At 52.7% G+C, this 13471-nt stretch overlaps 1 protein-coding gene and 1 pseudogene across 4 annotated transcripts in view; both read right to left on the bottom strand.

Moving 5' to 3' along the window:
• Positions 1-236: 236 nt before the first annotated feature.
• On the bottom strand, positions 237-6273 carry LOC128102316 (kinesin-like protein KIF2C; annotated as a pseudogene).
• Positions 6274-6378: 105 nt separating this feature from the next.
• Positions 6379-13471, bottom strand: part of Zer1 (zyg-11 related cell cycle regulator) — a 40534-nt gene continuing 33441 nt past the window's right edge. For all 4 annotated transcript variants that reach the window (XM_052725954.1, XM_052725955.1, XM_052725953.1 and 1 more), the window contains exons 10-16: positions 12864-12905; positions 12643-12762; positions 12050-12165; positions 11175-11363; positions 10341-10438; positions 9530-9632; positions 6379-7892 (exon numbers count right to left, since the gene is read on the bottom strand). In XM_052725954.1, the coding sequence (XP_052581914.1) occupies positions 7835-7892; positions 9530-9632; positions 10341-10438; positions 11175-11363; positions 12050-12165; positions 12643-12762; positions 12864-12905 (726 nt within the window). In that variant the 3' untranslated portion in view covers positions 6379-7834. The remainder of the gene's footprint in view (positions 7893-9529; positions 9633-10340; positions 10439-11174; positions 11364-12049; positions 12166-12642; positions 12763-12863; positions 12906-13471) is intronic.

Genomic DNA, 13471 nt, shown 5'->3' with positions numbered 1-13471 from the left:
TGGGCCAGGTAACTTTGCTAGGGCGGGGAGGCGGAAGCCTCGGAAGGACCCCCACCCCCGCATGCGCGTACGTGCCTGTCTTTGGTTCCCCCCTCCACGAGACACAGGTTCCATCTGTGATGCCCGGAGGCCACGCGGTGCTTGCTCTCAAGGGGTGATTGGCAGGGCTTGCACAAGGGTGCGCCTTGATGGCACTCTTTTTTTTATTTGATACCAAACATCTTTATTTGAAATCATCATTGGTGCCGTTTCTTGCTGTTTATTTGCTTGCTAGCCTGTTCTTCCAGCTGCATGGCCAGGCGCAGGGCCTTGATGACTTCTCACAGGGCTGAGAAGTGCTTAGCCTGCTGCGCCAGGGCAGACTCTGCTTTCTTCACAAAGGCCTCCAAGTCGTATTCGGGCTGATGGGTCATCTCGGAGAGCTCAAGCCAGCCTGGTCCTTGCTGTATGATCTCCTTGAGCTCCTCCATGGCCCTCTCTTCCAGCTCCCTGATCTGAGTTATGGCTTCATTAATGCTTGACATCTGGGAAGACAGCTCCTCCTCTTCCTTGGTGAAATCAACTGCCAGCGGGCTTCCATTAGAGCTGGCTTCCATCTCTTCTGTTTTTATTTGAGTTGGCTGCTCTCCACTGGGCCCGCTGTGGGAGCTCAGCTCCTTGACTCTGTCTGCATATCTCAGCGTGTTTAATGTATATTCACAGGAGCTTATGCCTGGTGAGATCATGGCAATCATGCAAGTCCTCAAGTTCTCACCAATGAATGAGTCCCTCAGCACCTGTGTCAGCTTGCTCTCACAGAATGGGGTATGAGCCTTGTTCTGTCCCAGTGCCCTGATGCACTCCTTCAGATCTAGGAGAGACTTGTTAATCTCTGCACCCTCCACGCGAGTCTGCCGGTCAGCACTACAGCACTACAGCACTAGAAGTGTCGGCCCCTCGTTCATTCCCTGCCAGATCTACCAAAGAGAATTTGCCATGTAATTTCCCTTTGGCTCGAAGAAGAATCTGGAAGCAGGCATGGGAGTGGGAGGAATTGGAGTTGGCAAACGTCTGTCCAGAAGTCCTGCAGGTGCTGCCCATGTTGAGCATCTTGATGACGTCATCGGCAGTTAACCAGTTACTCCTGCATCCCACAACCTGCACCTGTTGCTTGTTGTCTTCTGGTACATGTAACTTGGCCTTGTTGAGCAGATCAAACACCTTCCCATTGTGGATCTCAAAGAATGTCACATAAACTTCCAGGTTTAAGTTCCGGTAGCGAGGCTGACTCTTCAAAAGGAAGACATCCCAGGAAGCCATTGTGTAGATCCCTTTAGATGCATTCTGAGGTTTACCAGACAGGTCTCCACCCATTGTATGAGTCTTCCCACTGCCTGTCTGCCCATAGGCAAAGCAAGCTGCTTTTCCCCTTTCAAATATCGTCTGCACCAGTGGCCTTGCTGTGAACCTGTAGACAACTTCATTTGAAGCTGTTTTATCGAAGGCAAAGTCCAAGTAGAACGCCTGGTTCTCCAGATACTTTGTCAAGGCCACTTTTAATTTGGGTTCATGCACAAAGAGGAAACACTTGCTAGGAACAGAAATCACATCGATTTCCTTCTTGGTCAGTTCTTGTTTATTCAGTGGGCGCCTTTTTTTTTTTGGTTTTTCAAGACAGGGTTTCTCTGTGTAGTTTTGTGCCTTTCCTGGAACTAACTTTGTAGACCAGGCTGGCCTCGAACTCACAGAGATCCGCCTGCCTCTGCCTCACGAGTGCTGGGATTAAAGGCGTGTGCCACCGCCGCCCAGCCAGTGGGCGCTTAACACAGACACAGATCCTGTGTTCCTCAATAGGTTCAGTCACAGTAAGTGGGTGACATTCCATAGTAACCCGAAATTCTTTAACCATCCGGGCAAATTCCCAGTTTGGGAAGCTGCTGTCATGTCCCTGAGCTCGCTTTATTCTTATTTCTGAGTTCTGGGCCCTCTTCTCTTTCCGCTTGTTCATTTTTTCCATTTCCTTCACAATACATGATTTCCTCCAAACTGAATTTCCAGGGTTTGCAGAAGACATGCTTCGGGTAGGGTGGACTTGCTCTTCTGTCTCCTCACTAACCATCGACAATGGTAATTCTGCTACTGCAGGGCAGGAGGGCCTAGGGAAGTCGGTGGTAACTGAAAACTGCTTGCGAGAGTTTGTAGCCACAGGCAGCTCCACCTCCATTTCCTTCTCCTGAGTGGCAATTTGAACCTCTGGGACAGTGGACATGCGAGTGGACCAGCTTCCAAGACCTTTTTTTTTTTTTTTCCAGAGCTGAGGACCGAACCCAGGGCCTTGCACTTGCTAGGCAAGCGCTCTATCACTGAGCTAAATCCCCAACCTTGAAGACCTTCTTTTGGAGCTGGAATTTTGGAGTTGACCAATCTGCGTTTTTGCCTCAGAACTGTTACATTTTCCTGCAGTGGCAGATTGTCCTTCGGTGTAAGGGAAGAAGCTGGAAGAGGTCTGGGTTTATTGCAGCCACATCATCAGTATCAATCTCTTTCCCTGTGTGTTACCTCCTTCTGTCCATTCCACTGAAACACAGGATTTCTCCAAGTTCAGTGTGCTTATATTGGCACTGTGAATTAAGCCATTACTGCGTTGAATCTTGATGGAGAGACCAGGAAACAATCGGGCGTGAAGCGACTCCATGGACTCGGGAAGAGCAGCAGGTAAAACTAATGCAAGCAGCTTGGAAACCACGACTCTGCTAACACAGAGCAGTCAGATGACACTCTTGCCTATTTGTTTTCGGATATTGCAAACAAATGATGGGAGAGAGGAGATTCTGGTGCGGATTCCGGGCATGCATGGCCCGGCTTGGAGTCAGAGACATAGCACATCCCATGCCTTTCAAGGCAAGTTACTGAACTTCTCTGATCTACTTTCTGCCTCTCAATGGGGTTGGCGATAGTACCCGCCTCTAAGACAGGTGCCTGTCACCCGGCTATCACCACGGCCCAGCTAGACTAACATTTTCTTGTGTCCCTAGGACCTTCCCCATTCAGCTGACCTCCAACTGATTGCCCTTCCCCGGTAGTCATGCTGTTGGCTATTTGTTTTGGTTAATTAAACATTCCCTTTTTCTGTAGGGGAACTGACTTCCCAAGACCAGCGTGGTTCTGGAAGGAATGATTGTCCCTCACTCCCCTCTCTCCCTCTCTCTCAGTGTGTGTGTGTGTGTGTGTGTGTGTGTGTGTGTGTGTGTGTGTGTGTATGTGTGTGCAGGGTTAGGGCTAATCAGAACCATTTCGTAGTATTACTAAATAGGGGCTGGGGATTAGTAACTCTGAAACCTGGATTCAATTCCCAGCATGGTATAAAATGAGTATGGTGGTGCATGCCTGCAATCTCAACATGCAGGAGGTAGAGGCAGGAAAATCAGAAATTCAAGGCCATCCTCCACTATACATGGGGGGAGGGATTCAAAACCAACTTGTGTGATATGAAAGTTTGTCTCAAAAAAGGGGTTTGGAAGCCAGACAGTGATGGTGCACACCTTTAATTCCAGCACTAGAGGCAGAGGTAGGCAATCTCTAAGAGATCCAGGACAGCCAAGGCTACATAGAGAAACCCTGTCTCAGAAAACAAACAAACAAACAACAGCTGCCCACATCTTTAAACCCAGCACTAGGACAGAGGCACACATCTTTAATCCCAGCGTTTGAGCCAGAGAGACAGGCTGGTGGCCAGCTCTGGTCTATAGGGCTGAATAGTGAGGTGGGGGTGGGGGGGGAGACAAAAACAAAACAAACAAACAAAAACAAACAACACACACCCATTTGTGAGTCTGTGTGTGCACCTATATGGATGCCATGGCGTATCCATGGGAAGGAGAGGATAATCCTACCTTGCTGTGGGATGTTCTGTATGTCAAATGTGTTGCTGATTTGTCAATAAATAAAACACTGATTGGCCATTGGCTAGGCAGGAAGTATAGGCGGGACAAGGAGGAGAATAAAGCTGGGAAGTGGAAGGCTGAGTCAGAGAGACACTGCCAGCCGCCATGATGAGAAACAGCATGTGAAGATGCTGGTAAGCCACGAGCCATGTGGCAAGGTATAGAGTAATGGAAATGGATTAATTTAAGGTATAAGAACAGTTAGCAAGAAGCCTGCCACGGCCATACAGTTTGTAACCAATATAAGTCTCTGTGTTTACTTGGTCGGGTCTGAGCTGCTGTGGGACTGTCGGGTGACAGAGATTTGTCCTGACTGTGAGCCAGGCAGGAAAACTCTAGCTACACTACCTGTTGGTTCTCTCCTGCCATACAGGTTTTAGAGAATCAAATCAGGTCATCAGGCTAGAGCCTGGTCATTATTATTTTATGAGTGTGAATGTTTTGCCTGGATGCATGTCTGTGCACCATATCTGTGCTTGGTGTCTGCAGAGGTCATAAGAGAGCGTCAGATTCTCTGGGACTGGAGTTACAGATGGTTATAAGCACCATGTGAGTGCTGGGAACCAAACTGTGGCCCTCTGCAGAAGCCACAGTACAACTGTACATGGTGGTGTATGCCTTTGATCCCAGTACTAGACAGAGGCAGCCTAGTCTACACAATTTTACATAGGCTAGATCTACAGGGAGACCCTGTCTTGAAAAAAAAAAGTAGCCAGATAGTGGTGGCGCACGCCTTTGATCGCAGCACTCGGGAGGCAGAGACAGGCAGATCTCTGTGAGTTCGAGACCAGTCTGGTCTACAGAGTGAGTTCCAGGACAGGCAGGGCTACACAAAGAAACCTTTTCTCGAAAAACAGTAACAAAATTAGCATATTTATTTGTGTTTTTTGGGGTGGGAGAGGTTGCAGGAGTCTGATCTTGGCTTTCACAGTGTGGGTCTTGGGAATGGAACTCAGGTAGTCAGCCTTGGAGGCAGGCCCCTTTACTTGCTAAGCCACACGTCTGGCTCAACCAGTAAGGTTTTTAATAAGAGCCCTGGATGAGATGGCTGGAGAGATGGCTGAGGGGTCAATGCTCACTGCTCTTCAAGAAATTTGGCTCTCGGCACCCATGCCACCCATCTATGAGCTGTTGCCCTCTTCTGGCCACCATGGACATGGCACCCAAGTAGTGTATCCTCACACGAAGTAAATAAAATGCATCTGTGAAGAGTCCTGGATGTCGGGGTTCTGGGCTGTGTTCACAATCCCACGGGAGTGTAGCAGGATGATGAGTGAGCATGAAGCAGTGTTCCAGAAACGGGGAGCAGCAGGCACCTGGGCCAGGAGCACGCAGTGGAGGCGGGAAGCCTGTGTCCCCTCCTTCGCTGTGGTACTTGAGGTAAGAAGGCACCTCACCTTTTGAGTCCATGTACTGAGGGTTGTTCCAAGGACCAGGAGAAGGCCGAATGCACACAGGGTATGTACAGATGGAGCCTTCAGCAGGCCCTGACAGCTTCTCCTCGTCTCTCCGGGACTTGGCTGACCCACTCAGGGTTCAAGGGCAAAGCACCATATGTGATGCCCTTTCTGCTGGACCCTGTGGGCTTCCAGTGATAGAGGGTACTCACCCTGGGAAGAGCCTGGTGTGGGCTCTGCTGAAGGGAAGAGGGGACCTCTGCTCTCCTGAGAAGGGCGTGGTCAGCAGGCCCTGGAACTTCTGCCTACACCCTCTGTGTGGTCTGGAGAGCACCTGACCGCGTGGTTACTGTCAACTCAAGAACCTGTGAGCGCGAGGACTACTGACAGTCCACTGGGGCCCAGACGGAAGCAGGGCTGTCCTGGCAAGGCCGGAGCCTCCTCATTTCAGGTTTGTTCTCGGCTCCTTAGCTCTGTCCCCCCTCCCACAGCTTCCTGTGCCTTTACAGTACTGCTCCCCAGGGAACGGTCTTCCTGACCGCCACAGCAGGGCCCTCTGTCTGAGATGCAATCCCTGGCAGGCTCCACTTTTCCGCTGCTCAGCTTAGCCTTATGTGGAGGACACTCTGCTGGTGCCTTGCTCTTCTCCCTCCACAGGGGCTCTGTGACACGGCCTAACACCCACCAGACGTTCTGAACCACTCCACCTTCCCAGCAGTGGCAGGAGGCACCTTTCTGATCTTTCCTGCAGAGTGACGAGTCCCTTTCTATTTACTGTGTGTCTCTCCCAGTAGGCTGTGCCAGCCCAGCGGAGGCTCTGCCAGTCTGGTGGCCAGCCGTGACCTCAGTCTCTAGGCAAAGATGTGGAGGGAAGGTCACAGATGCACCTCACCTCAGTGTGCCGCCTGTCTCCAGCCTGCTGGCACATACACTTATAACAAAACCACTTGCTCTCCAAGGTACCCTGGGAGACCCTTAGCTCCTTTCCTGACTCCCCACCCCCACCCTAGACCAGTATTCCCCAATCTCCTCTGCAAAAAGAGAGAAAGAGACCACTCTTCTGCACTTTGCACAAAAATGTATTTCTGTGACACCCCAAAGTACAGACATTTCCCCAGACCGCAGGTGGTAAAGCGATGGGATGTGAACTCTGCTCATGGTCTGGCTACTGCCAGAAGGGCCAGGGATGGAAAGGAGGGCTAAGGTTGCCCACGTGCTGCACAGTAGAAGCACATGGTTAAGCCCTCTCTCTAACGTGGCCAGGGAGACAGTCTCCTCTGGAGAGTTTTGTGAACAGCCAGGCCCCTTCTGCCTGGAGACAGACATGCCAATCCAGAAAAATCAAACAACAGGCCCAGGGAAGAAAGAGGGCAGAAAAAGCCACACCAAAAGCTGCCTCCAGGGGGAGCTCTGCTCTTGTGAGCACAGGCCTCCTCAGTGGTCCTGTGTCAATGAGGAGCAATGCTGAGATACAACGCACGAGATGCCTAGACAGCCGCCTGTCACTGTGCCTTGTAACACAATACAGCGGCTTCTCAGGGACAGCCTGAGTGGGCTGGAGGGACAGAGGACTGTCCCAGTGCTGGTCTGGAGGTGGCTGCCCGCTGTCACTGTGAAGGGCTGGAGTGGGGACCTGCCTTGTGGTATCTTTTGGGCAGGGGGGTGGGCTCAGCTCTGTTGGTGGGAGTACCTGGGCACTGGGGTGCTGTGGGCAGATGAGAGCTACAGAAAAAGGAGCAAGACCCTGGTCCTGGAAGGTGCCAGCTGCCAGAGCTGGGGTGGGTTGGGGCATGTTTGGCAGAAGGGGCAATGGAATTGCCCCTGAGTTCTGACCATCTCTGGGCTGGAGCCTTCAAAAACCTGGGGCCTGAGGGAGACTTGAGGCAGCCTCCATAGCAGCATGGCCACAGGCAGCCCTGGCCAGAGAGTCAATACAGCCCTGCTTCTCCAGAGGGTCCCCTGGACAGGAGCTGCTTAGCCTGAGGCCTTGGACAGCTTACAGCCTGGAGCACCAAGGCTTCTGGGAGACTCAGTAGAGCTGGTCTTAATTCCCAAACCCCATCAAGCCTCACCTGGGAGCCCCGTCAGGGCGCTCAGGCAGGCATCAGAGCTGTTGAGCAGCCAGCCCAGTAAGGGCCAGCTCCTCCCACAACAGACAGAAGCCAGGCCAGGGTCTGAGCTCACTGGAAAGGGACTGGAGACTCACAGCATTAGAGGCAAGCCTGGCTGGGCGGGAGTGAGCATGGTAGCCATGAAAGCTTGGAGGCGGGCTGAGAGTGGCAAGGAGCTGCGAAGACTCAGAAGAGGTCATACACACAAAACTTCACACTTCCTAACCAAAAAAAAAATATATATAGAATATATATATCTCACTAACATTAAGGAAAAGCGTCGGCTGTGCAAAAGTCCTCGCTGTCTCTTCATCCTGTGGGAGGCCGAAGGGACCTGCCCACTGGACCTCCAGCGCTTCCTCCTGTCCTGTGGTCCGAGCTGTGTGGCCATGGGTGGAGGCCTCTATCTGGACGTGTCCATGTTCTCCTCTCTAAAGTTACTGCAGTGTTCAATCACCTTGCTGGATGCAACGGGGGACAGCAGTGGAGGGTGGCTAAGGAGGGCCGCTCCTCCTGGGCCCCCCCCCGCTCCTCCTGGGCCCCCCGGTCCTCCTGAGGCCCCCGCTTCTCCTGGGGCTCCGCTCCTCCTGGGGCCCCCGCTCCTCCTGGGCCCCCTGCTCCTCCTGGGGCCGCACGGCTGCCTAAAAAACCTTAAGAGCGACCCTGACCCTGACGCAGACTTGAATGGTGTGTCAGTGGCTGGCAGAGCGCCTGGTTAATAGCGCCTGTGGCCATGAGCACTGCCGCTGCCCTCAGCTTGGGAAGGGGATCCCACAAGCAGCCAGGCCTGAGCTCCCAAACCTACTGCTGCTCTCCTCACCGTTTTCCCTGCACACCGGCCCACTCTCTCAGCAGAAGTCCACTAGGGGGTTCCCAAAAAGGACCAGACTGGAGATCTGCATGGGCAGCCACGCTGTCTCCAGGTCTTAGTGTCCCAGCTCACCCTGCTCCCTGAGAAAACTGCCACCCATTGCTGGCGTGGTTACGTTTGACCTACACTGTTTGCCTGCTCAACAGGAAGCCTCTGGGTTTGGGGGTTTGCTGCAGCCCCAATTTGCCAAAAGGCTGTATTAAGGCCTTTGAGAAGGAAATGCCCAGGGCCATTCATTCCTTGATGCCAAAAGGACCTTTGGTGCCTAGAGGGCTGGTGAGCCCCACCTAGTGACTGGCAAGTCCGAGGATCCTTGTTTGACATGGATAGCCCCAGGCCCCTGGTAAGAAATCTGCTGGTGAGTTCCTGGGAACTAGTCTGTCAGTAATACTGAAACAATGCCTTCACCAAAAATAATGAATGGAAGGAACCAGCTGATGCCTCCAGCCCAGGAGGATATATTCTGAGGGTGGGGTTGGGGTTGTCTGAGCCTCAGGCTACACTGTGCTCAGAATTATGACAAGGGACTACCCTCCCAACTAGAATGGATCGGGAGAGAGGAGGGCCAATCCAGCTGATACTAGCATGTGGTGTTGCACTTTCTTGTGCACACACTGGAGGGACAATCAGAGCTGATGCTCAACACTCAACAATGAATCCACGGACACAGAAGCCCAGTGTGGACTCTGGCATACCCCAACCTTCACACAGGTAATTTGTGCGTGTGCGTGGGTATGTATGTGTGCACACACATGCGCACACATATGAATGTGCTATGGATGGGGCCTTGCACATGCCCCATACTGTACCACTGAGCTTCCTTTTAGCTCATCCAAGGGCACTGTTCTCCTGGTGACCTTCGCCTTCACACTTGCATTCAGATAAACTAGCACTGTGCACACACAGCCTCTAGAATATGCATCACCACACTGAGTCCTTTTTCATTGGAATCATTGTGGTCAAAAATAATGCGGAGTTCTTGCTAGTGCTGAGCAGCAAGGAGGTTCTCGATGGGAATCAAAGGAAGCCAACCGAGCCCTTAAGAGCAGATTAACTCCGCTGAAGGTCGGTGACATGGATAAATGACAGGGGCCCCTGCTGGACAGCCATACACTGTCTGCTCCACATTCAATCCTGAGTGGCCCCTGGGAACTTTAGCCATTTCCATTGTGCCCCTTGCCCACCAGATCAAGGTACCCAGCCAGAAATGCAAGATTTGTTTCTTACCGGGCCATCTCCTTGGTTTCTTGCCGGGCAGTGGCCATCTTGATCAACTCCCTCAGCAGGGGCATCCCACCTTCTTTGATCAGCAGGGGGCAGTACTTGTCAGCTATAGGGCAGAGCAGGGAGCTGAGGATGGGCAGCTTTCTATGGGTCTGTGCCCCAGACACCCACCCTGCTTCCAGAACGGCTCTACAGTGGCTGCTGGGGGGGGAGGGACACATTGGAGCAGGGACAAGCCAAGTCTGCCTGCCTCCTGGGTCCACCTGGACGGGAAAAGGGGCAAGCCCTTGGAAAAGACACTTCCTATTGTGGTCCAAAGTTGTTATAGTTCCCCCAGACTTGTCAAAACAAATAAATTAAGAAAATATTATTCCAAGCACAGGCCCAAAGCATGATACCCCTCTTAGAGGTTTGTATCATGACACAGGTTCCCAGGGAGTTTTGGAACTGGAGTCCCCAGGCAGCAGCTTGCATTTATGATATTGTTAGTAAGATACCCCCAGGGGACTGTGGTAACCACCCAGGCCGGAGCCACAGGTATCCTTTTGCCCTGCAGGTGGTAAAAGACTGGAAAGGTCACTGACAAGTAGGGTAGAAGTGTGAAGTAAGGCACACTGTACAGGCCGAGTCGCTTCTGACGGTGTAGCGGGGCTAGCCATCACACCGGCATACCACTAATCCCCAAGTGCAGAGGACTGCTCTAAGACACAAGGCCAACAGTAACCCTACGGGACCCCTCCTGCATGCAAGCTCCCTGTGGACATGCTGTGTTCAGCTGAGTGAGTGTCTGAACTTGGGGAGGGGAGGCACTCACGGTAGACAGACACGAGGTTGTACAGGGCCCAGGTGGCCCAGTGCTGGCTGACTGGAGAGATGCCCTGAGGAAGGAGGCGGAGAATCGGCTCAAAGGACCTGGAGGGAGAGAGACTGCTGCTATTACCCCTGAGACTGAAGCAGGGTATGTGTGGGGGGCTCTCCTTCCTGCAGGGTCCTAAGGGCAAGCCTGGGGGATGCCAGGGGTCCTGCTGCAGGCTCTGCCCAGGAGCTCACTCTGGACAAGATCAAAGTCAGAACAGAGGGAAAGCTGGGGGGTCTCGGCAACCTGAGAGAGACAAGCTGTGGCGAGGAAGGGAGAAGCCCTGGAAATTGCCTACAGTGACTCTAGGCCAGGCTGGAGTGCCAGCCCCCAAACCAAATCAGCAAGGCCTCAGAGGGGCCCCCCGAGACTGAGCTTCCCGTCTCCCAGGGACCTAGGGCCTGAGCAAAGCTGCATACCTCAGCCCATCCTTTCAAAAGAGTATTTGACTTAATAACCAGCTGCACAGACAGCCCAGCAGGAAGAAAGGGGCTGACTGGAGACTGCAATCCACTCACAGCACAGTAAGAACTGAAGCCAGCCTGGTAGGGGAGGGTTACAGGTGACTTGTGTTTTGCTGTGTATTTAATTCTGTATCAAGCATGCATAAAACACAGGCCTGGGATACACACAGGTGTTACTAACTGGGGAATGTGCCCATCACACACTGGATCCTAGAGTGAGCGAGAGCAAACGCCTGTGGAGGACAGGACCAGGATGGAAGCTCAGGATACAGCATGCTGGGATAAGCAGCTTCTGACTCTCCATGCTGTGTACCTTCCCATCTCTCACCTATAGTTGATATTCCTCCGAGAGTTGATGTCCCAGCTCTGGATGGCTGCCCACATACGCTCCTCCACCTCTGGCCTCTGGGGCTCACAGACACCCCAGGCCTCAGGCCCATCGAACATGATGTGGGATAGAACACCACAGGCATTGTAAGAAACCTCAATGCCATCGGCCTTGCTTTCCAGCAGGTTGCTACCAGGAGGAAGAAGGAAAAATCCATCATGCACTCATGGATGACAATCTAGACCCCCGATACCAGAGGCACTATTGCTATGACTCTGTTGGTTCAGCCTCTTGAGCACTAGGATTACAGGTGTGTACTACTGGGCTCAGCTGTAAATGACTAGGGTCTTTTGTTTGTTTTTTGAGTCAGGATCTCATGCAGTTCAGGCTGGCCTGGAACGTGCTATGTCGTCAAGATTCCTGCTTCTTCGTCCCCCAAGTGCTGGGATTACAAGCTTGTGCCACCACATCCAGCCACTTGTTAGTCACAGAGTCCTTCAAAAATGGATGTGACATTACTGCCATCTGTGGCAGGTTGAAAGAATAAGACAACACACAGGGGCATGAGCAATGGCTCCGTGGTTAAAAGCACACGCTGCTCTTTCAGAGACTGGAATAGGTTCCCAGCACACTTGGTGACTTGCAACTGCCGTACCCTGAAGCTCCAAGAAGACCCAAAGCTTCTGGCCTTTATGGGCAATTGCACTCATGGGCACATACCCATCCACCCCCCACATAATTAAAGCCAATTGAAAACAAAACCCACATGATAGATAGAAAGCAGGATCAACGACGGAAACCGAGACTGAGCACGGCTGTGGCCATCGAATACACACTAGTCTTGTGAGTATCCTGGCAGCCAAGGAAGCACCAACCTGAAGACGCTGATGAACTGGGAAGTCATCAGCTGAGGCCGCAGCTCCTTCACCTCTGCCACGTTCCCCAAGAGTCCCAGCATGTTCCGATGCAGTTCCTGCTTCTCTGGGAACTCCTGGGGAACAAGATCCAGCAAAGCCTTGTACTCGGTCATTTAATGTCTGATCATTACCCTGAAGGCTTTGTGGGCACCTGTCTGAATGGCCCTCTAGACACAGAAGGGGTACAGTGGGCTGACCCCAACTTTCTAGTGCTCCTGTGACCTGTGGGACAAGTGTGGCTCCATTTGCCACAGCTTAGAAGGGTCCTTTTGGGGAGCTCCTCGGAAGCTAGAGCAAGAAACAGAGACCTACCTTCTGGGCAGAACTGTATCTACTAGCAGGAAATGGTCTGTGGGCAATCAGAGCAGACTGCTGTGAACACAGGCTGGGGGTTCCCTGGCAGAAAGGATCTCAGGAGGCCCAGCTGGGGTGGCATGGTGGGGGGAGGGGGGCTGAACTGCTCATGTCCTGGTGTCCATGGGAAGCTTGTATGGGATAGTGCCTGTGGGGTAGCAGCCTGTGGGGTGGGTGGCAGCCAGGGCAGTGCCTACCTTGAGGCAGTCGAGAAAGAGCTTCATGCCGTTGAAGTTGAGGAACATCTCACAGTTGTCGGGTGTCTCGTCTGTGATGTTCCACAGGGCACTCCAGGAGAACTCCATGACCTGGTCACACTGTGGGGGAGGCACAGCTCAGCCGAGCCCACCGAAGGACACATGGCCAGCCCTGGCACAGAAGTCTCGGGTGAGGGCAGAGTATGTGAGGCTCTCCTTACCGTCTTGTCCAGCAGCTTCTTCTGGATCAGCTTCAACATGGTCTGTGGGGAGAGGAGAGAGGCTGCCTGAGGCCAGGACTCCAACAGCCCGGGAGCTCAGCAGAGGGAGCCACTGGCTGTCCTGGGTGACAGCCCGACAGCACTCAACACGACGTTTTTTGTAGGCTGTTTGAAGGGTGGTCAAGGACAGACCCTTGGAACTTGGCCCAGCCCTCCCATGCTCTGGGCTGCCCTTCCCCGGGGGTAAAGTGAGGCTAACAATGGATGCATCTAGTTCCTGCCCCCTCCTTCCCTCCCATATTTATCCTGTCCCATGTACTGGCTGGGAAGTTATTCACAGGCCAACCCTGGTCTTCTGCCACAGGGATTACTGCATGGAGCTGAGGGGAAGTAGTTCAAAGATAGGGAAGGCCACACAATAATCATCAACAATCACATTCAGAAATTCTTCTGATCGCCAGGCACGGTGGCGCATGCCTTTAATCCCAGCACTTAGGAGGCAGAGGCAGGAGGATCTCAGTGAGTTTGAGGCCAGTCTGGGCTACAAAGCAAGTTCCAGGACATCCAGGACTACACAGAGAAGCCCTGTCTTGAAAAACAAAACAAAA

Source organism: Peromyscus californicus, unplaced genomic scaffold, assembly GCF_007827085.1.
Source record: "Peromyscus californicus insignis strain IS unplaced genomic scaffold, ASM782708v3 Scaffold_7__1_contigs__length_154581171, whole genome shotgun sequence".
Lineage (NCBI taxonomy): Eukaryota > Metazoa > Chordata > Mammalia > Rodentia > Cricetidae > Peromyscus > Peromyscus californicus.
Note: the sequence above shows the minus strand (reverse complement) of the source record. Positions and strands in the feature narration are given on the sequence as shown.